This window comes from Bubalus kerabau, chromosome 11 (assembly GCF_029407905.1).
Source record: "Bubalus kerabau isolate K-KA32 ecotype Philippines breed swamp buffalo chromosome 11, PCC_UOA_SB_1v2, whole genome shotgun sequence".
NCBI lineage: Eukaryota > Metazoa > Chordata > Mammalia > Artiodactyla > Bovidae > Bubalus > Bubalus kerabau.
This window is the reverse complement of record NC_073634.1, coordinates 90,285,082-90,306,806: the sequence shown is the minus strand read 5'-3', so window position 1 is coordinate 90,306,806 and position 21,725 is coordinate 90,285,082. Positions and strand designations below refer to the sequence as shown.

General features: G+C 50.6%; 1 protein-coding gene across 1 annotated transcript; it reads right to left on the bottom strand.

Moving 5' to 3' along the window:
* Positions 1-10: 10 nt before the first annotated feature.
* On the bottom strand, positions 11-21,524 carry CYS1 (cystin 1). The gene is made up of 3 exons (XM_055540952.1): positions 21,190-21,524; positions 8,478-8,530; positions 11-5,312 (listed from the first exon to the last, which is right to left on the bottom strand). The coding sequence occupies exons 1-3, from the start codon at positions 21,508-21,510 to the stop codon at positions 5,207-5,209; spliced, it is 480 nt and encodes a 159-aa protein (XP_055396927.1). The 5' UTR covers positions 21,511-21,524; the 3' UTR covers positions 11-5,206.
* Between the last annotated feature and the right edge of the window lie 201 nt (positions 21,525-21,725).

Genomic DNA, 21,725 nt, shown 5'->3' with positions numbered 1-21,725 from the left:
TTGGAGGATTCTTTCTGAAAGAAATCATGTGAAGAGGCAGTTTCCATGTTGGCTGCTCTGACGTTGGGACTGGTCTTGGCAGAACAGGACCATGGGTGCCGGGTAACCCGTGACCCTTGTCCTCAGGCTCTGTGTATGCCAAGAGTGGGGATGGGAGGCAGCCGCTTCCTGTCCCCCAGCCCCCAGCCCAGGCTTCCAAAGAACATCCAGGAGCCATAGCCTTCACGCCTACTTCTGGAGTCAGTTCAGTTCAGTCGCTTAGTCGTGTCTGACTCTGTGACCACATGGACTGTAGCATGCCAGGCCTCCCTGTCCATCACCAACTCCCGGAGTTTATTCAAAATCATGTCCATTGAGTCGGTGATGCCATCCAACCATCTCATCCTCTGTTGTCCCCTTCTCCTGCCTTCAATCTTTCCCAGCATCAGGGTCTTTTCAAATGAGTCAGTTCTTCGCATCAGGTGGCCAAAGTACTGGAGTTTCAGCTTCAGCATCAGTCCTTCTTCAGTGAATATTCAGGACTGATTTCCTTTAGGATGGACTGGTTGAATCTCCTTGCAGTCCAAGGGACTCTCTCCAGAGTCTTCTCCAACACCATAGTTCAAAAGCATCAATTATTTGGCGCTCAGCTTTGTTTATGGTCCAACTCTCACATGCATACATGACTACTGGAAAAACCCTATCTTTGACCAGACGGATCTTTGTTGGCAAAGTAATGTGAGTACATTCTCGCTAAGCCACTGTGCCAGGGCTGTGTATCAGCACCCCACCAGAGGTGGCCTGGTGGCCTCGGTTCCTGGTCTTCAGGCTCTTTTGTCAGCAGCCCTGCTCAGGGTCGATGGCTCCCCTGGAGGCCACACCACCCTGCTTTCCTCTTAACCTCACTGTCCTTATCTGTCTTCGTTCCTTTCCCTGACCCCTCTTGTATTCTCTTCACAACCTTGGTGATCTTTTCCAGCCTTGTGATTTAGATAAAAATGGTATCTCTACCATAAAGACCCCCGCATTTTTGTCTCTCCTTTACACTTAGGCACCTGGCTTCAAATTCCTATATCCAGCTGTCTGCTTGACACCTGTCTAACCAGCATCCCAACCTATAAATGACCAAACTCCTTGTCTCCCCCCACCCCGACACTTGATTTTCTCACAGTTGACCCTGCTGTCTTTAAAAATAATAGGGAATCTATCCTTCTAGCTGTTGAGGTGCAAAACCTTGGAGCACCTGAGACAGGCCTGGGTGGAGATCTGACTCCATCTAGCTGTATTTTGCTGAGAAAGATACTGGACCTTTAATTTCCTTATTTATAAAGTGAAGACTAGGTAGAGAGAGCAGGGGCCTGTCTCAGGGTCTGGCAGTTTTATTTTGCACATAGAAGAAAAAACCCTAGTTGTTTACCAAAAGCATTCAGGGCTCCTTGAAGGGTAATGAGCACATAAATAACAATGGGCTTAGAGTATTCTGTTGCCAGCTGCTATCAAGGGTGTCAGGGACTGCTAAATGGCACAGGGCTCCCAATGGCCAAGTTGTGACAGTTTAAACATGAACGTAATAGTAATAGGAATTTCACACTTCTACCCAAGATGGAGTAACAGGAAAAGCCAAATATACTCTGAACACCCAAAGTAACCAGACAAGATTATCAAATGAGAGTTTTCTAGGAACTAGACCTTAGGTCATGAAAGACAGTGACCCTAAGAGACAGGATGTGGTGCAGGGATAGGAACTCATGAGAGACCCAGCAGAGTCCCCAAGCTGAGCAGATGGAGCTGCGGGTCCAGGGATGCCAAGGTGGTGGGGGTGTGGGGTAGGGTGCCAAGGCAGAGAAAACAGCCCAGAAAACCCAGGAGATCTACAGAGGGTGTGTCTAGAGGGGAGGAGAACACCTTGACACCAAAGGCAAATCGTGTGCACAGGGGCACGTGTCCATCCTCTGGGCTGAGGAGTCTTTACTCACATCACTTCTCAAAGGCCGACCCGACATGGTTGGATCGGGGCCCAAGGGTAAGGCTGCATGGAGAGGCACACATGCCCTGGCCCAGACACTGGGCCAGGACAGTGGCTGGGCCTCGGGCTTGGTGTGCTGGGCACCTGACCCCTGGCGGCCCCTGCTTGGTATTGGAACCTGGGGAGATGGCTGTGTGTGTGGATCACGAGAGCTGGGACAGGAGGTGCCCAGGTGGTTTTGCTGAGGGACATCCCTACCAAGGTGGGGTGGTGGCTTCCCAGGTGGCATGTAGGTAAAGAACCTGCCTGCCAATGCAGAAGACATAGGAAACTTGGGTTCAATCCCTGGGGTGTGGAAGATCCCCTGGAGAAGGGAATGGTAACCCACTCCAGTATTCCTGCCTGGGAAATCCCATGGACAGAGGAGCCTGGAGGGCTGCAGTCCATTGGGTAGCAAAGAGTTGGACATGACTGAACGACTGAACAACAACAAGCTTTTCTGGAGCACTGATGAGTGTGTCTCTGCTCACTAGAAACAGAACGTCCTCACTGGTGGAGACCAGATATTGCTACCGGAACCCTGGCGTCTTGTAGAGGGCCAGGCTCAAAGCAGCAGGAGCTCAGAAAATGAGAATGAATGTGGGTTGAACAGACGCTCATGGGAACTTCCACCCTCCCCTGCAATCTCAGCCCACCCAGAATGGCAGCCCAGTGAGAATCGGACCCAAGACTTTGGCACTCAAGGGGAGTGTCTTGGGAAAAACTTATCTTAGGTGAGGATGGGGAGCCTGAACTGGGCAGGACCCCTTTGAGAAGGCCTGTGGCTGGCACAGTGAAGGCCGTGGCTCCCTCCCCAGGAAGAAGGACACGACATTTCTCAGAGCTGGGGATGGGGCACATTTTCTAAATTCCTGCGCTTGGGAGCCTCTTAGAGAAACCTGCCACCACACAAAGCAGGAGGCACGTGCGTGGCACTGGGACTTTCCCGGACATCCAAGTGTCACTGTCACTTTCAACACAGAGACGTTTTTCTTCCTGCCTCTGTTTCAGCCACATTCCCTGTGTCCATGAGAAGATCCCACGCTCAGCTCCACGGCAGAAAGCTGCAGCTCAGAGGCAACACCGAGCGACCAAGAGAAGGCCCGGAGCAGCGCTGGGCACCCAGGTGGCCCTGTCTGCACGCCCAGTGCAAGAAGCACTTGTTACCAGGACTGGCACCCTAGTCCCCGCCACCAAGCATGATCAGCCTCCCTCCCCTGGACACAGGGTGGCAATACCTCAAAGCTGGGACATGCCGCTTTATTCTCAAACACCATCCAGAAGACACATTTTTTCCTGAATTGGGGGAATAAAAAAAATATGAAGACCTGAGAACGACCGCTGTGACTTCTCAACTTTGAGGAAGTATATTCACCCCATCAGTGACACCAAATGTCATGAGGAATTCTTTTCCTTAATGCTTTTGTCTCGTGAAGGGTTTTATGAGGTTTCCACAGGAAAGTACAGGGTGTCAACTTTCTGGCTGAATTAATTCACCAAATGAATGATGTAAAACTAAACGTTTACATTGTTAAAGTCAAGGCCTAATCTGTCTACTAGGGAGAAACAAAATTTTAACTTCAAAAAGAAGTATCTGTATTATTAAGATAATAACAAATGGTTATCATATCATATCATATCAAAACAAATGGTTTGGGCTTGGATGAGAAATAGCTCTGGTTTGGGGGAGGTTCTGAGCCAACCCTCCAGGACATTTGCTGGAAGGCTCCATGGTTCCATCGAAGCCTCGAAGTTTAAAATCTCCCTGCCATGAAACATCTGATCAAAGACACCCTTGCCAAGTCACAGAGGTTTGTGGAAATGCCTGTTTGCCCATTTGGGCAGCAGGCCTGTGGCCTGGGCACGGTGCCAGGTGGCTGTTCCTCGAGCCCCAAGATGCTCTTGCAGGTGACACCGTGGAGGAATCACCTGTATGTGGGTGGACCAGTTCTGGCTTCGGGAGGCTAATAGGTGCCCTCTACATGCCCTTTTTTACCCATGTCCTGGCCAGCTGCTCTGGAGGGCCCACCTCCCGGTCTCCTGCCTCCTAGGCTCTTGACCGCCTGCCACCCTGAGCTTTCCAACAGCAGCCATGCTGGGCCCACAGCAGGGGTCTCCCTTCCGGTCAGGTTGCGGGTCTCCCCCCGGGGTCCTCCTGGTTCACAAGGCGTTGGCTTCCTCATTTGTCTGCTGGGGATGTTCTAAGGCTCTTCTGGCCTCACCACTGTGATTTTCTTCCTTCTACTGGGTGGGAAGAGCAGGCAGCCCTGAGCAGGTGGGACCAGGGCTCAATCCCAGCAGGGGAGGCAGTCCCGTGCCCCTGGGGGACCACAGAGACCAAGGACGCCTGGGATTATGTAATCCCAGATGGTCAGAGCAGGGGGGTGGGGGGCACACCTCTGGGACTCACTTTCTAGAGAGGGGCACCAAGGCCCAGAGTGGGGAAGTGACTGCAGGTTAGTTCGAGGGCAAGGATCAGAACTGGGGACTCTGGCTCTGGTCCCCCACCTATACACACACACACTGCAGGAGCACAGGCCTCTCTCTGGGGAGGGGGGTGGGCTGTGGCTCCGAGAGGCCTCCAGCACCAGGGAAGGAAGATCCAGCCAGGCCGAAGGCTCGGGCTCATCCCCGCCGCTCTGGGCGCGGCTGGGACCCAGCAGCCTGGGTCTTGCCTGGGAACTGCTGAGACCTGCAGACTCACAGGCCATGCCCCAGATCCATGGAATCAGAATCTGCAACATCTCCAGGAGACTCATTCGCAGACCTGAGGGTGACTCCCTCTAGCTCGGTAAGGCATACCTCCTGGATGTGCCCTCCAGTGGGAGACCTCCCCGGGGCACTGTGGGACGCGTGTGAGGCCCCAAAGCCGCGGCTCTGAGCCACTCTCAGCTAATGAGCCTCCTCCGGATCAGGTGGCGAGGGGGCATCAGAAAGGGGAAGTGTTTCAGGATCCAGTAGGCCCTTGTAGACGGCTGTCTCCGGCACCCACACCTTCCTTCTGCCTGGGTCTGCATGGCTGACCATCTCTTGCCAGCAAGCACGATGGCCAGCAGCCAGCCACGTTCAGAACTGTCTGAATGTGGATTTGAAGAGGCCAGTTGTGAAAGATCTTGGAACGTGCGCCCCTCCAGCCCAGTTCCGGTCTGCTGGGGCCGGGTCTGGGAGGAATGGCACGTCGGTTGGTTGCTGGGTGACGCTGGGGCTGCTGCCGCACTGTCCTCAGCAGCAGTACTCCCGCTCAATGCTGGCCATCAGCTCCTCCTCGGAGTAGTCATATGTGATGGCCGACTGCCTCTCGGGCTTCTTGTGGCAGCTGCCTGGGGCTCTATGGGTGAGAAACACGGACACGGGAAGCAAGATGTTACCTTCAAACTCCACATCTCTACTGGACGACTGCAGTGGCCATGGATGGAATTCTGATCCATCCTCAAACTCAGACTGAAAACCTCTGCCCTGGGGACACATCCTCAACCTCTTCCATGAGCAGCTCCTGACTCATTCTTCGGTTTCATCTCCTGCTGTGTAACCCAAGACCTTAGCCTGTGAGGAAGCCCGTGCCGGCAGTGCTTCGGGGCGAGGGCCTGGGGGTCGAAAGACCTGGTTTGCATCCTGGCTCTGCCACTTCCTAGCTCAGTGACAGTTTTCTCTAAAACGGGGAACTGCATTCTTAAGTTCACTCTGAGGCATAAATGAGACCATGCGTGGACGGCATGTGACCCTGAATCTTGCACCCTGCAGAGCCCTCAGAAGGTAAACTGTTGAGATCCTCTATCGGCTGACTCATTCTTGTGTCTGCACCCTCAGGGAGTCTCACAGGAGCTGGCCCTACAAGACAGGATTCGGCGTCAGGGTCCTCTGGATCGTGACCAGGCTCCCCACCCCCTGGGCAGTGTATTAAGTGACCAAGTCCTGGCTCCTCATCCCACTGCTTGGACTCCGGTTCCCACTGGCCTCGACCCACAGCCCACACCCTCTCTGGCTTTCTGGACTTCGCTGTGACCCCAGACTCCCCTGAGGAGGGAGGCTGCCAGCAGTCCAGACCCTGGGGAGGGCCTGTGTGGCTTCCGAGCCTGTTCCCCAAGGGTCAGCACAGCCCTGACCGCACCGGCAAGACTCTCTCCCCTTCCAGTCGCTGTGCCAGGACCTGCCTGGGAGTCACCCAGCCCTGAGCCCAGGGCCTAGGGTGGTACTCAGCACGCTGTCGCCAAAGTCTATTGAGGGAGTGAATGCATGAATGTCTTTCACTCCTGGTGAAGGACATCCTGGAATGTGCGTGTGAGGGGAAGGGACCCATTTGTTTCAAAATAAGAATAAATAGCTAATTCTTTCAAGGCGGAATTTAATCCTCCTAACGTCCTTGGGTTGAGGAAAACTGAAAGTCACTGCCAATTATCTTTATAATCAGTAGAAATACGCAGCTGGGACCGAGCAGTGTGGGCACCAGGCAGGGCCGGTGTCCTCAGCATCGCCATAGGCACGGGTTTCTGGGTCAGCTGAGCAGAATTTGCCGCTGGTACCTGGTCACTGCATTGGGAGCCCAAGGGGCTGAGCCCCCCTGGAGCTGGTGTGCAACGCGCGACCGATGCTGTCTGCAGAACACGTGAGGGGCAGGGGGCTGTCAGGGAAGATGGGTAGGGATGCTCCATTCTGTCGAGGGAGGCTCTGGCCTTGGAGGGGGGGCCGAGTCAGCATACAAGCTCCCACTGCTTCACCTCCAGGGCCATGATGGAGGCCCAGGGCCCACCCAGCGTCCTCCTACTCAACAGCAGTGGCCCTGAGGCAGGAAACAGATGGGCCCCCTCCCCATGGTAAAGCAATTGAGATACATTCTCTCTGTTCTGAAACTCCAAGACGAGAATAGCAGGGCAATTAAGGGAGGAGGCTGTACCTTGCACAAACCACATATTTCTCATTCCCAAAGTCAGGAGACCTCCCCAACCATACATGCATAGAAAAGGCTCCTTGGAGGTCAAAAGAGGAGCAGTGTCAAGGGATGGTCTACCCAGACACCTTTCCGGTAGGATCCATCTTGGCTAAGAGATACCTGTGCACACATGGGAGGATCCTGAGATACACAAAATATGGACGTGAACCAGGCAAATCAGAATGATTGGCCAAAGGAAAATTGGGAGAAAATATCCCATAAAAGTGGGGAAAGGAATGGCAACCCACTCCAGTGTTCTTGCTTGGAGAGTCCCATGGACAGAGGAGCTTGGCAGGCTGCAGTCCAGGGGTCGCAAAGAGTCGGACACGACTGAGCGACTAAACCACCACCACCACCACCATCCCATAAAAGTAATTCAAACTACCGTGAGAGCGCCGCTCAGCAACTCAGCGACTCTCCCGCTGCACCACCACCACCATCCCATAAAAGTAATTCAAACTACCGTGAGAGCGCCGCTCAGCAACTCAGCGACTCTCCCGCTGAGTCTGCCTGTATCTATCCACGGACTGCACTCTTTTCCCTCCTAATCAATACTTGACTTGCTTCACTATTTTTCGTCTTTGTGGATTTTTTTTCCTGCAAAGCTGAAGGGCCAGGGTCCCTGTCACTGACCACTGGTCTAGTGGCCAGGATCTGGTGCTCTCAATGCCGTGACCCAGCCCATCTCTGGCTGGGAACCCAACCCCCACCCCAATCTGGTGCAGGCCAGGCCACCTACAGCTCTTGATTTCAGCCCTCCTTCTTCCCCAGACCCTGTTCTAAATGCTACCAGCCTGTGTTCGGGGTCCTGTTCACACCTCCACATCTTGCTTGTGGCTCTAGCCACCTGGCGCGCTCCTGCCCTCCTCAGTGAAACCACTTGTCCTTCAAGCCATTTAAGCCTCAGCTCCTCCACGAGCCCTCCGGCTGCTTCTGTCCCCTCTTGGACCTCCCTTGAGCCCATCTGAAAAGACCCCACTCTTCAAGGAAAGGTTTGTTAAATAAGGCAAATGTTTGTTAAATAAGGGGGACCAGCAAGGTTCTGGCCCCGCAACCATTTGGAATTGGTAATAAAAATAGCTGTTGAGCCAGCGTTTTCACTGTTTCTCACATCCATGGTCTTGAGCACCACCATCCCCTGCGTCCCAAGGACAAGGGCCATCACGGTGACTCCTTAGAGACGAGAAAGCAAGGGCAGATGGGCTGGGACGCAGGTCAGCCCAGCCCAGCCTCCAGGTGCAGTGTGCTCCGGGGGCCCCGGGAATCCTCACACAGCCCAGGGTTGTGCCAACACCTTGATGGCTGGAGTCCTCAGCTGACACTTTCCAGGGGGTTTAAATGTGTTTTCCTGCTAACACTGTAATAGGATTACTGGGGACCCACCCATCACCCCTCTAGGCTGGAAACTCCTGAAGGCCAGGACCGCGCCTCATTCACAGATGAGCACTGCACACAGTTTCTGAGTGAATGAGTGAGGGCAGGTGCAGAGATGCAGGTGCTTGGGGGGTGGCAGAGGAGGGGAGCTGTGATTTCTTGCAGAGATGCACTTCCCTGCCCCATACTTACTCAGAGTTACAGCTGCCCTCTGGGTGGTCTTCAGTGCTCCGCTTTGGGGACACCTTGAGAAGGACAAACAGAAGAGGCATCAGAAGGTTGTCTGTGCTGCAGCCTGCCTTTGCACTGGCTTCCTGCTGACACAGAGCTGCCGCGTTCAACCCACGGCTAATAAACCAGAGCTGGAAAGTGGAAAGGCTCCCTTGCTGTCTAGCTCCAACTGCCTGTTCGGTAGGTGGGAAACAGGCTGGGAGAGGGGAGTGACCTACACAACTTAAAACAAGAGACCCCCTGCCCCTTCCTTCCTGGGAGCTACTGGCCAGCAAGCCTCCAGCTCTCACTCTGGGAGTGGAGGTCCTCACCTCCACCCAAGCCCTTGCCTGGCAGCCTGCCCTGCTGCTGTGCTGTACCTTGTCTGTCTGGAGTCACGAGTGCACAGGCGTCGCTCATGTCTGTCTGCAAACTCTCCCAATGATCTATGCTTGTCCTGTCGTCAGCACCGCCCCGTCTCAATGACCACAGCTTCAAATGAAGCTGGATTGGTCCTGGTTCTTTGCACTTCCAAACGTGTGTGTTGTAGTCAGCTTGTCCCCCTTGGGGCTTTTGTTGGGGTTGAATCAACATACAAATCATTCCAGGCAGACTTGATATCTTTTTTTAAAAATTGGAGTATAATTGCTTTACAATGTGGTGTTGGTTTCTGCTGTACAATGAAGTGAATCCAGTGTAAGTATACATATATCCTCTCCCTCTTGAGCCTCCTTCCCCCCATCCCCCGCTCTATGTCATCACAGAGCACCAAGCTGAGCTCCCTGTGCTATACAGCATCTTCCTACTAGCCATCTGTTTTATACATGGTAGTGTATAGATATGGGCTTTCCTGGTGGCTCAGACAGTAAAGAATCTGCCTGTAATGCGGGAAACCTGGGTTCAATCCGTGGGTTGAGAACATCCCCTGGAGGAAGGCATGGCAACCCACTGTAGTATTCTTTCCCGGAGAATCCTATGGACAGAGGAGCCTAGTGGGCTACAGTCCATGGGGTCACAAGGAGTAGGACGTGACTGAGCGACTACGCACAGAAGCACACAGCACAGTGTGTGTATATATATATATATTGTCACTCTCTCAAGTCACCCTGCCCTCCCTTCCCCTTCCCCATGTCATAATCTCTATAATAACAAGCCTTCCAGTTTATAAACAGGGAACATCTCTCCATTTGTTTAGGATTTCTTTAATATCTTTTAAGAAGTCTTAATCATGTTCACTGTAGAAGTCATAGACACCTCTTTTTAAACCAATTTCTAGATACTTGATAATATCTTTTTAAAATAAAATTTTATCTTCTCCCTGCTTGTTTGTGCAGAGATACGATTGAAATACATACATGCACAATCAAGTGCAAAGAACCAGGACCATGTTCAGCAGTTTTACTAAGCTCTCTTTATTAGCCCTAATAATTTATTTGTAGATTCTTTTGGACTTAATTTCTTCCCACTCACATTATGTGGGAATAATGGCCATTCAGTTTTTTCCCTTTCTGATCCTTCCATATTTTCCCCAAGCCTTCCTGCACTGGCTAGGACATCCAGTACTACCTTGAAAAGTAGTCATGATAATAGGCATCTCTGCCTTGTTCCTGTAGTGGAAGGGGAAGACTTAATTATTTCAAATGTAGTATTAGTTTTGCTGTGGCTTTTTTCTCAAGCTGTCTTTCATCAGATCCCGGTCTCTCTGTGCTGGTCATTTCTTCAGCTCTGTTTTACAGGGCACTGATCTTCTCTAAATCTCTAATTTCCTGTTCACCCAAACCATCAGAATCTTTCATTTTGTTTACTGTGTTTTTCATTTCTACAAGTTCTATTTGGTTGTTTTTCAAATATGCTAGGTCACTTTCTATAGGTCCTTCTTCACAAATGAACATGCATGTGTGCTCAGGCACTTCAGTCGTGCCCGACTCTTTTGCAACCCCACGGACTGCAGCCTGCCAGGCTCCTCTATCCATGGGATTCTCCAGGCAAGAATACTGGAGTGGGTTGTCATGCCCTCCTCAGGGGATCTTCTCAACCCAGGGATGGCATCTGTGTCTCCTGCATCCCCTGCAGTGCAGGTGGATTCTTTAACATTGTTGTTTTTGTTCAATCGCTCCGTTGTGTCCGACTTTTTGTGACCTTATGGATCGCAGCTTGCCAGGCTTTCCTGTCCTTCACCATCTCCCAGAGTTTGCTCAAAATCATGTCAATCGAGTCAGTGATGCCATCCAACCATCTCATCCTCTGTCGTCCCCTTCTCCTCCCACCTTCAATCTTTCCCAGCATCAGGGTCTTTTCAAATGAGTCAGTTCTTCTCATCAGGTGGCCAAAGTACTGGAGCTTCAGCTTCAGCATCAGTCCTTCAAATGAATATTCAGGGTTGATTTCCTGTAGGATTTACTGGTTTGGTCTTCCTGCAGTCCGAGGGACTCTCTAGAGTCTTCTCCAACACCACAGCTTGAAAACATCAATGCTTCGGCACTCAGCCTTCATTATGGTCCAACTCCCACATCCGTACACAACTACTGGAAAAACCATAGCTTTGACTATAGAGACCTTTATTGGCCAATAATCTTTGGTAATCCAAATAAATGAGGCCCTCACTAGTCTATTTTCATTGTTTTTGTTTCTTCTGATTTTCACTTGGCTCTCTGAAAGTATTAGTTGCTCAGTCATGTCTGACTCTTTGCAACCCCATGAACTGTAGCCCGCCAGGCTCCTCTGTCCATGGAATTCTCCAGTAAAGAACACTGGAATGGGTTGCCATTCCCTTCTCCAGGGGATCTTCCCGACCCAGGGATCGAGTCTGGGTCTCCCACATAGCAGGCAGATTCTTTACTGTCTGAGCCATCAGGAACAACTCTCTGGGTGGTTGATTATTTTTTCTTGTCTGATGCTCATTATCCTTGAAAACCCTTTGTGGGTGTTCTCTGAGGCCTGAGAGGAAGATGCCTTCCCCTGGGGAGGACATGCATTTACTCTGTTCAGGCACTAGAGGGCACTCTCAGTCTGGGCCCACTTGAAATTAAATCCAGCAAGCTGCAGAAGGCAAGGGTGGGATGATTTGAGAGAATAGCACTGAAACATGTATATTATCATATGTGAAATAGATCACCAGTCCAGGTTCCAAGCATGAGACAGGGTGCTCAGGGCTGGTGCACTTGGATGACCCTGAGGGATGGGATGGGGAAGGAGGTGGGATTGGGGTTCAGGATGGGAAACACATGTACACCCATGGCTGATTCATGTGAATGTATGGCAAAAACCACCACAACATTGTAAAGTTATTAGCCTCCAATTAAAATAAAGAAATTAAAAAAATTCAGGGAGAAACATCAATAACCTCAAATGTGCAGATGACACCACCCTTATGGCAGAAAACAAAGAAGAACTAAAGAGCGTCTTGATGAAAGTGAAAGAGGAGAGTAAAACTCAACATTAAGAAAACTAAGATCATGGCATCCGGTCCCATCACTTCATGGCAAGTATGTGGGGAAACAGTGGAAACAGTGACAGACTTTATCTTTTTGGGCTCCAAAATTACTGCAGATGGTGACTGCAGCCATGAAATTAAAAGATACTTGCTCCTTGGAAAAAAAGTTACGACCAACCTGATAGCATATTAAAAAGCAGAGACATTACTTTGCCAACAAAGGTCCATCTAGTCAAAGCTATGGTTTTTCCAGTAGTCATGGATGGATGTGAGATTTGGACTATAAAGAAAGCTGAGTGCTGCAGAATTGATGCTTCTGAACTGTGGTGTTGGAGAAGACTCTTGAGAGTCCCTTGGACTGCAAGGAGACCCAACCAGCCCATCCTAAAGGAAATCAGTTCTGAATATTCAATGGAAGGACTGATGCTGAAGCTGAAGCTCCAGTACTTTGGCCACCTGATGCGAAGAACTGACTCATTTGAAAAGACCGTGATGCTGGGAAAAATTGAAGGCAGAAGGAGAAGGGGACGACAGAGCATGAGATGGTTGAATGGCATCACCGACTCGATAGACATGAGTTTGAGTAAACTCCGGGAGTTGGTAATGGACAGGGAGGACTGGCGTGCTGCTGTCCATGGGATCTCAAAGAGTCAGACATGACTGAGCAACTGAACTGCACTGGACGGATTCAGGTATTTTGGACCAGCCAGGTGATGGGAATGGGGGCTGCAGACCTAAGGGACAGCTAGACTATGGCTTCTGTACCCTCCTGCACTGTTCTGCGCTATGACACTCGCCTGTAGTCCCGTGAGGGCCCTGAACGTACGAGCGAAGGATCTACTCTTAGTCTCTGTTTTCACTGGGCCCTAAACTCTGTCCCCTTTACTGTTGGACATGGTCAGACCCAAAGCTTGCGTTCACCTGAGGCAAGCACAGCCCGGTGGGTCACCTGCCTCTCTGGATTCTGCCTTCCTTAGATCCAGACTGGTAATTCCTCACTGTCTCATGAGCCACTTTATGCTTCAAAGACACTCTTACCACATTAATTATACCCAGAATATAAAACTGTCTTCAGCAGAGGGGCTTTTCTGAATAAGCTTCCTCACCGTGTTCCCCAGCATAAGGCACTTGGCACTGTGGAATCCAGCCTTTGACCTGTGAAGCTGAGCAAGGCCACAGCCCATCCAGACATCAGCCTGCTTTGTGCAACAGATCCCCCTTGGTACAAGCAGCATCCTAAATACAGACTGCAGCTGTCAAGAACCCAGTCTTCCAGGAGCCCATAGCACATCGGGCGAGTCTCATAAAGATGCAATGTGATGCCACGTGATGCATTCTATAGCTGAGTTATAAGGTGCTGGGAAAGCCTACACTCTGCAACAGGAGGGGAAACCAACTCTGAGTGGGAAAAACTCTTTCAAGAAGAGTGGAAAGAATAACATTTTAGCAGGAGTTTTGAAAGATTAGGAGTTTACCAGATGGAAAGGAATAGAAGGGTACTCTGGATAAGGAAGAGCATATGCAAATATGTGGAGTCATCAAAGGCTGTGAATAAGTCTTCATTCATTAACTCCCACGTGCGCTGCTGGGCGCGGGGTTCTATTGCCCATAAAGGATATGATATCCCCGCCCAGAGCAGCCCACATGAGGACACAACTGGAGAAAAACCCAGCGCTGTTAACATTAACATCAGTTAATCCTCCCCAACAAGAATATCACTTCTCCTAAAGTTTACAGATCTCTACGCAGGGCACACAATAAACATAAAATAGTTCCTGAATCAGATTCAATGTCACTTTGATGGGTAGTCATAATTGGAGAAGGCAATGGCACCCCACTCCAGTACTCTTGCCTGGAAAATCCCATGGACGGAGGAGCCTGGTGGGTTGAAGTCCATGGGGTCTCTAAGAGTCGGACACAACTGAGCGACTTCACTTTCATGCATTGGAGAAGGAAATGGCAACCCACTCCAGTGTTCTTGCCTGGAGAATCCCAGGGATGGTGGAGCCTGGTGGGCTGCCGTCTATGGGGTCACACAGAGTTGGACATGACTGAAGCGACTTAGCAGCAGCAGTAGCAGCATAATCCTGAGTTTGTCTATATAGCAGTTGGTGTAAGAGTAAAAATAGCACAATGCAGAAAAGGGTTCAAGGCCCAGTTTTGCCATTTAATCATGATGTGCCTTTGGGTGGACTGTGAGGCTCTATGAGCCTCAGTTTACTCATCTGTGTAATAGGTACTTAGCCTTGAGGGCCACAGAGAGAAGACAGATTGTCTGTCTCATCCTTAGTATAATACCTGCAAACACCATGACAAACATCTGACCCAGTGTCCAGCCCACAGTAGCCTCTGACCCGGCCCAGCGAGAAGAGAACCTGAAGGCATGAGGAGGAGGAGAGCCCAGGGAAGATCTTGTGTTCGAGGCCTGAGAGGTTCAGGACAGCACTTTCTTCCCTGAGAAACTAGTGTTTCTTGGAGATTGTTACCTGAGGTGCTGAATAGAAGCGAGCTGACCCCGGGTATATCTGACCACACAGGCCCCGTGGTGTGGTCCATGGTGGCTAACCCGCTACTGTGGGCATCCCATGCCCTGGCTAGAAGAGCCTGTCCTGCCCACCTGGCGCTCTCTCCATGTGGAGTCAGGCTGCACAGCGAAGGTGCACAGACTTGGTCCTGGGATACCTGAGGGGCCAGGGGGCTGCTGGATGCTGGAGATCTGCCAGGTGGAGTCAGTGTTCCCAAAGATCCCCTTGAAAATTCACTGTGCCTCTGGGGAGTGCAAAGATGAAGAGGAGATGCTTCTCACATCAGCAAGGAATTCACAGTGGGAAGAGGGGGTGATGAACACGAGAGCAAGCAGGGGAAATCACGTGCATGCACACACACACACACACACACACTTGCACACACACACACACTTGCACACACACACACATGCTCACCTCTTCTGCCTCCTGAAACAGCCCATTTCAGCTCAGGCAGCTCAGACTATCTGAAAATTCTTTTAAATTTCTTTTTAATAAAAAATTAATTGTGGTGCAATACACAGAATCTAAAATGTACGATCTTAACCATTTTTAAGTGTATGTTTCAGAACTAGGTGCATTTACATTGTTTTACAACCAACCTCCCAAACTCCTTTCATCTCACAAAACTGAAACCTGTCCCCAGTAAACAACTCTCACCCCCCAATCCCCAGCAATCACCATCCTGCTTTCTGTCCTACAAGACTGACTCCTCTGGACACCTCACCTAAGTGGAAACATGCAATATTTGTCATCTTGTGCCTGGCTCATTTCACTTAGCATAAAGTCCTCAAGGCTCATCCATGTTGTAGCCTATGCCAGGACTTACTTCCTTTTTAAGGTGGAGTAATATTCCCCTGTACGTATATACCATGTTTTGTTTATCCATTCATCCATCAAGGGACACTTGGGTGGCTTCTGCCTTTTGGTTATTGTGAATAATGCTCTTATGAATATAAAGCCTCTTTGAGATCCTACCTTCAGTTCTCTCAGGCACATAAGAAAGCTTTCTTTTACTGACACCAATCTGCCTCCCTGCAGTTTTCAGTCGCTGAGCTTAGTTATAGTCTCAGGGACAACACAGAAGAAAAGTAATACTTTTTACCCAACCATTCTTCAGCGATTTTTTTCATGAAGTCATCCAGTAGGGACCCTAGTTCTTTCTTGCCCATTTCTGCTGGAACCAGCTTTTGTCATCACCAGATGGGGGCTTTTCCTTTCATCACTAGATTTTGTAAGGGTTGTTCAGATATAGTTTCTGCCCTCAGGAGGACAGCTGAGGGACTTCCCTGGAGGTCCAGTGGTTAGAACTCCATGCTTTCACTGATGAGGGCCTGGATTCAATCCCCGGTTGGGCAACTAAGATCCCATAAGCAAAAAAAAAAAAAAAAAGACAACTGAGTGAAAGACTGCTCAGATTGGAATCAAACATTTGCATAATCACCCTGTTTCCATTTCCCTGAGCTGTTCTACTCACTATTGAGGGCGACACGCTGCTGGCCAAGCAAGATGGCAATGACGTATGAGGTCCATTGCGTACGAGGACTGGACACCCTGAAGCTGCACTCAAACGGAAGATCATTCTCTTTCTTTTATAACTTTCCTGACAGTTCAGCTTTGTTCTTTCACTTTTTCACCTGTGTTCCTTTCTGCGCTTGTGGTTTGCAAGTGTGGTTCTTTCTCTTGTTAATCTGTCTGTAACTTGACTTAGATGCAAAACGCATTAGACACCCTCCCAGCTTGACCCACCCTGGATCTCCCAGAAGATCCAGCTGGTGGAAGCTTCGCAGGAGCTTGGATGAACAGCAAAGACACAGCAGCCCCTGGTGGCCACTCCAGGCCGAGTGCAGACGCAAGCTGCCGCCTCCAGCCAGCTGCCTGCCTGCCTCTCCTGGTCAGTAGGACAGACTTCTGTCCAACCCCAGGGAGGCTATGGCGCCTGGGCTGGGGCCATGGGAACTGGGCTGAGCTCAGGGCGAGCGTGTGATGTGTCATCACTCCGGGTCTTGGGGAGGCTGAATCACACCACACCATGACAGAATGAGAAGCAGGAAGCATATGTGGAAGAAATGAATAAGATGATTTCTTAAAGCCTCCCATGTCTCTTACAACTAGGGGTTTTGGAAAAAAAGTGAAGTATCTATAGAAAATCCAGTGCATATTTTATTTAACAATATGTGGAAATACCATGGACAGAGGAGCCTTGTGGGCTACAGTCCATGGGGTTGCAAAGAGTTGGACAACACTGAATGACTAAACCACCGCCTTTATATCCTGCTTCTTTTGTTCTTAACATTTAGGTTTTAACAGTTTTATACGTGTATATGTACACATATCAATAATATATATAATTAACATGGGACAAGCTGTAGACATTTAATATAATACAATTTGATAGGTTTTGGCACGTGTATAGGACACGGCAACCCACTCCAGTATTCTTGCCTGGAAAATTCCACGGACAGAGGAGCTTTGTGGGCTATAGTCCATGGGGCTACAAAGAGTCAGTTACAACTAAGGGACTGAGCACACACACACTATGATCTTACTGACAAAAGATATGCACAAAAGAGAGAGAAAACTGGAAGGAACCACGTCAAAATAGTATCAGTAATAACTGCAGCGTTTATTCGGAAATCTTTATTTCCTTTATATATTTATATACATATTTTTGTTTTGTTTTCTCACTTTTCTACAATGAGCAACATTCTTTTACAATTGTAAAGTGAAGCTAATTATAGGGCTCATCTTTTTTTTAAACCCTTTCATAAGTAAGGTCATTTTAAGGTTTTTCTTTTATTGGAGAGAACAGCCAAGAACAAAATTTTTCTCATGCACATGTATATTACCTATTCTAACTTCAAAAATAAACACTTAAAAGTAAGCATAACCTTTGCCGGGTTGGACTCATATTCAGTGACTGGGACACATCTTTACAGTCAGGGAAATGGGTGAAGGCTCCTAGATCCAGGGAATGGAGACTTATTTCAGAGAAAAACTGAGCCCCAGAGAAGTTGGGGAACAAGTGATAATCCCTCCTGATGGCAAATTGGCTCAGTCAAAACTCTAATTGAACTTCCCTGGTGGTTCAGTGGCTAAGTACTGTGCTTTCATTGCAGGGGGCCCGGGTTCCATCCCTGGTTTAGGAACTAGATCTTAACGTGCCGCAACTAAGAGGTCACATGCTGCAACTAAAGATCCTGAGTGCTGGAAAGAAATTCTAATACACACATGGCTCTGCAGAGGGTGTGTTCAGAAAGACTCAGACTGGCTGTTTCCAACTGCATGGCCTTGGCCAAGTTAACTGCCTCTCTGGGGCTTCTCCCATGAAGTTAGGGGAAAGTGACAGCAATTTGGCAAGGACTTATTCTGACAAGGATTAAGTAAAACACTGGATGTTAGGAGCGGGCTCTCGGAATAGCCTGAGTAAATAGTGTCTATATTACAACATATTAACAATTTCTGAGCAACTGTAAGTGAACCTCAGAGCCCTCTGTTTAGTAGAAATCAAAACTGGTACAGGACAGGGACCAGACCTCATTCTGGGTCTTTTTCCTTTTTGTTCTTCTGCCTCTGCCCCTGGGTGACCAGCAACATGCTTACATGCACAGGCTCATGAAAACGCTCAAAGAAAAGGATGCTGGTGACAGATGTATTAAATAAATAATTGGGAGTCTCACAACTTTTAGTAAAAATGGTATTATCCCTAAGCATATAAACATCTGAATGAACAAGGAGGCTGCCAAAAATAACATTCAGGGTATATTATGAGGGCAAGGTGGAGTATCTTTATCAGACAAAATAAAGGTTCTGATGAGTTTGCATGAGGAACACTCGGGATTACTGAATGTTAAAAAAAAGTCATTTGGTTGTAATTAATAAATGACTATGTATTTTTTTTAAAAAGTCATTTGGTAAAGAAAAATGGGCCAGGCATTAGAGCTGCTGTGAGTAGAGCACTGGAAGTGCTAGACACCTGGAAAATGAAAAAGGCATGGAACATTCCAGATTGTACACCTGGAAAACAAAAAAGGCATACAACATTCCAGGTTGTCTGTTGATGGGACCTGGCAGACTTGCTACAAACTGCTCCCTCCACTTACTGGCAGTGTGGCTTTGGGTATGTGATCATTCTCTGGGACTAAAATGGCTTTGTTTATAAAACAGAGAAAGCACTATTTACCTATTTATTAATAACTCAGAGTCTTAGAAAATGTGCAGTCGCCAGAGATCCAATTAAAGGGCGTAAACTATAAAGCAGAAAGGCTTAGGCTCCATACTTGGCCATATGTGCATGCGTGCATGCTAAGTCGCTTCATTTGTGTCCATCTCTTTGCAACCCCACGGACTGTAGCCCACCAGGCTCCTCTGTCCGTGGGACTCTCCAGGTGAGAATACTGCAGTGGGTTGCCATTTCCTTCTCCAGGGTATCTTTCTGACCCAGGGATCGAACCTGAGTCTTTTATGTCTCCTGCATTGGCAGGAGGGTTCTTTACCACACTAATGCCACCTGGGAAGCCCCCACACTTGGCCATACAGGTAGTTAACTTTCTACCTGAGACCTCTAGAGCCAGGACATGAAGCACCTTCAGCCGTTTTACTCAATCTCCCCAGAACTGAAAAGAATGGATAGGACTCGGGAGCATCTATTCTGCTATAATAATCTAGGACTCCAGGATTTATTCAAGAAATATCTACGGCACAGAAGATATATACTATCCACACACAAAAGAGCAGCACAGCTGGGGACTTCACCTCCTAAAGTCTCTTGACTCCATCTCCCGTTCAGCCCTCTAACTGCCCTGCTTCACTCAGGACCTGCTTGTGTGGACTGCTCCCGCAGTCCCGTGAGCTATCTTGCCCCTTGTCTTACTGGGCCCAGTTCATCCTCCCCATGGCTGTTGGCCTAACCTTGCAGAGACACAAAATACCACTCCTCTTAGCCCTTCAAAATACCCACTGTTTTTATGATCAAGTCCAAATGCCTCAACCCAGAACACTTCTAGCATGACATGTCTGGAGCCTGGCATTCATCCTTCCCACCCTCTTCAACTCCACTGTTAGCACCCACACCCTGAGTACCACATGCCCCGACCACCATTGCCTGCACTCAGGATTCTCTTTGCCCAAATGCTCTTCACTGCTTGTTTGCCCGGCTAGCGCCATAGACCCTTCCAGATCCAGGTCAAGCCCTGTCCTGCTGGGATGCTGATGTGACTTCTCCAGGGGACCGGCTCCTCCTCCTATGGACTCTCTAGACAGACTGCCCACTGGTGTTCCACTCTGTGGATCTCTCTCGCCCATTACACTGTGAACTTCTTTAGGGCAAAGACTGTGCCATCTGTGTTCATCTCCAGCACTCAGAGTGATGCCCAGCACACAGCAGATGCTCAAAAAATCCTGAGAAATGACTGAAAGGGTGAATAAGGCAGCCCTAGCACCCTGGGAGTTTCTATGATTCTCAGCCAGTGAGGGTGGGACAGGGGGTGGGACGGGAAACTCTGTCTCTGTTTTCATTTTCACTTCTGAAACTTCCAAAGCACTTGAAAACTGAACACAAAGATTGCTTCCATGCCACCTCAGAATTTCCCCTGAATTTCTCAACTGTTTATCCCTTTTGAGGGTTATATAACAGAACACTGATGTAATCCTAAAGGAATCTTGTTATATAATTCGATCCCTCTTGCTGCAGCTCACTTTGGGAGGGTAGCAGGGCACGGGCAGGAGGTGGTCAGGGGAGGAAGACCCCGCCCCGTCTAGGTTGGCTCAGTCCTTTCGACCTCTCCCCACCTCCATCTGGCGGAGGAGCTTCCCACTCTCTCCTGCTTGGTGGCTGCCCCCAAGACACTTCCCTCCCGTCCCCAACAGTCGTTAAGTGCGGCCTGTGGGATTCCAGGGCAGGGGGCCGTCTTGTACATCCTCCTCAAGCCCAGGAACTGATACTACTGATCTCCTTCATTCAGTTCTGCCGGAGTGGTGGCTATTGCCAAAAGAGAGTGCTCATTTGTATTGTCTTTTTCTAGAACAGCGGGGATGTTATTACAAGTGTTCTGGAAGAGAGAGGAGGGAAGCCAAAAAGAAATTGCACAGCATCTTAAAAATAGCTAGCAGGGTGCGAGTTGCTTGACAACTCGCGAAGTTGGCAAAGATCCTGACGTGTCTGTTGGGCGCCGGGCTTTGCTACCACTATTTGGCTACCGGTCCCATTTCCTAGGATTCTTCTCTGACAGTGCTCTGGAGGCTGGCTGAGGGGGGAGGTACCAGAGAGACAAGCATCCCCCTGGCCAGCTCCTACCTAGGTTGGAAGGAGCCACAGTTTAAAAAAAAAAAAAAAAAAAAAGTTGACCTCTGGCCAGAAGAAGGCCCAGGAGATGCTTTTCTGCTAAGGGATGTCTGGGTCCCTGTCAACCCCCAAGTTGGAGGCAGTTAAACCAGCACCCAGAGGAGGCAGAGAGACTCAGAGGGGATGTTTGGGAAGGAGAGGCCGTGCGATCAGCAAGAGACCCGGTGGGATTCGGGGACGGCCAGACGGTGGGTGACACAGGGCAGCGGGGACAGGGCATCGCGCAAGCCCAGGGAGCCTGGCAGGGACTGGGGGCGGTGGGAGGAAGGGGGGCGAGCAGGGAGCGCAAGGCGGGATGGCGCCAGGGGCTGGGGGACAGGGCGCGGGGTGTGGGCCGGAGGGGAGGGCACCCCCGCCCTGGGCGGGAACGGGCGCCGCAGCCCCCACACTCACCGGGCTCCCGGCGCCGGCTGCGGGTCTGGGCCTCGCCGGGCCCCGCGAGGCCAGCTCCCCGGGGCCCCAGCCCGCCGACTCGGCCAGCAGCTGGTCCAGCAGGCGCAGGGTCTCGTCCCCGCCGTCGGGGGGCGCCGCGGGGCCGGGATCGGTGCCGGTCACCGCCTCCGGGGCCTCCTCCCCGGCCGCCGCCGCAGCCGGCGCCGAGACCGGCAGCCCAGTCCCGCCCTCCGGGGCTGCCCCGTCGGGCCCCGCCGGCCGGCTGTCGGGGCTGCGCAGACGCCGCAGGGCGCGGCCGCTCCGGCTGCTGCCGCTGCCCATGGCGCGCGGGCGGAGCGGGCCGGCGGCGGGGCGGGAGGAGGCCCGGGGGCTCGCGGCTCGGCCGGGGGCGGGGGGAGGAGATCCCGGGCCCGGGACGCGATTGGGAGCGGGACGGCTGGGCGGGGGCGCGCCGGGCCGGGAGGGCGGGGTGGAGGTGATCCCGGGCCCGGGACGCGATTGGGGGAGGGGATGCGAGCCGAACCGGGAGCGGGGAG

What these genes read in the sequence shown, in the direction of transcription:
- CYS1 (XM_055540952.1), bottom strand. Translation starts at nt 21,510, where the DNA reads ATGGGCAGCGGCAGCAGCCGGAGCGGCCGCGCCCTGCGGCGTCTGCGC. An exon ending in CAGCCGGCGCCGGGAGCCCG is followed by an intron (nt 8,531 to 21,189) that starts GTGAGTGTGGGG and finishes GTCCTTCTCAAG; the next exon opens with GTGTCCCCAAAGCGGAGCAC. An exon ending in GAGGGCAGCTGTAACTCTGA is followed by an intron (nt 5,313 to 8,477) that starts GTAAGTATGGGG and finishes TCTCACCCATAG; the next exon opens with AGCCCCAGGCAGCTGCCACA.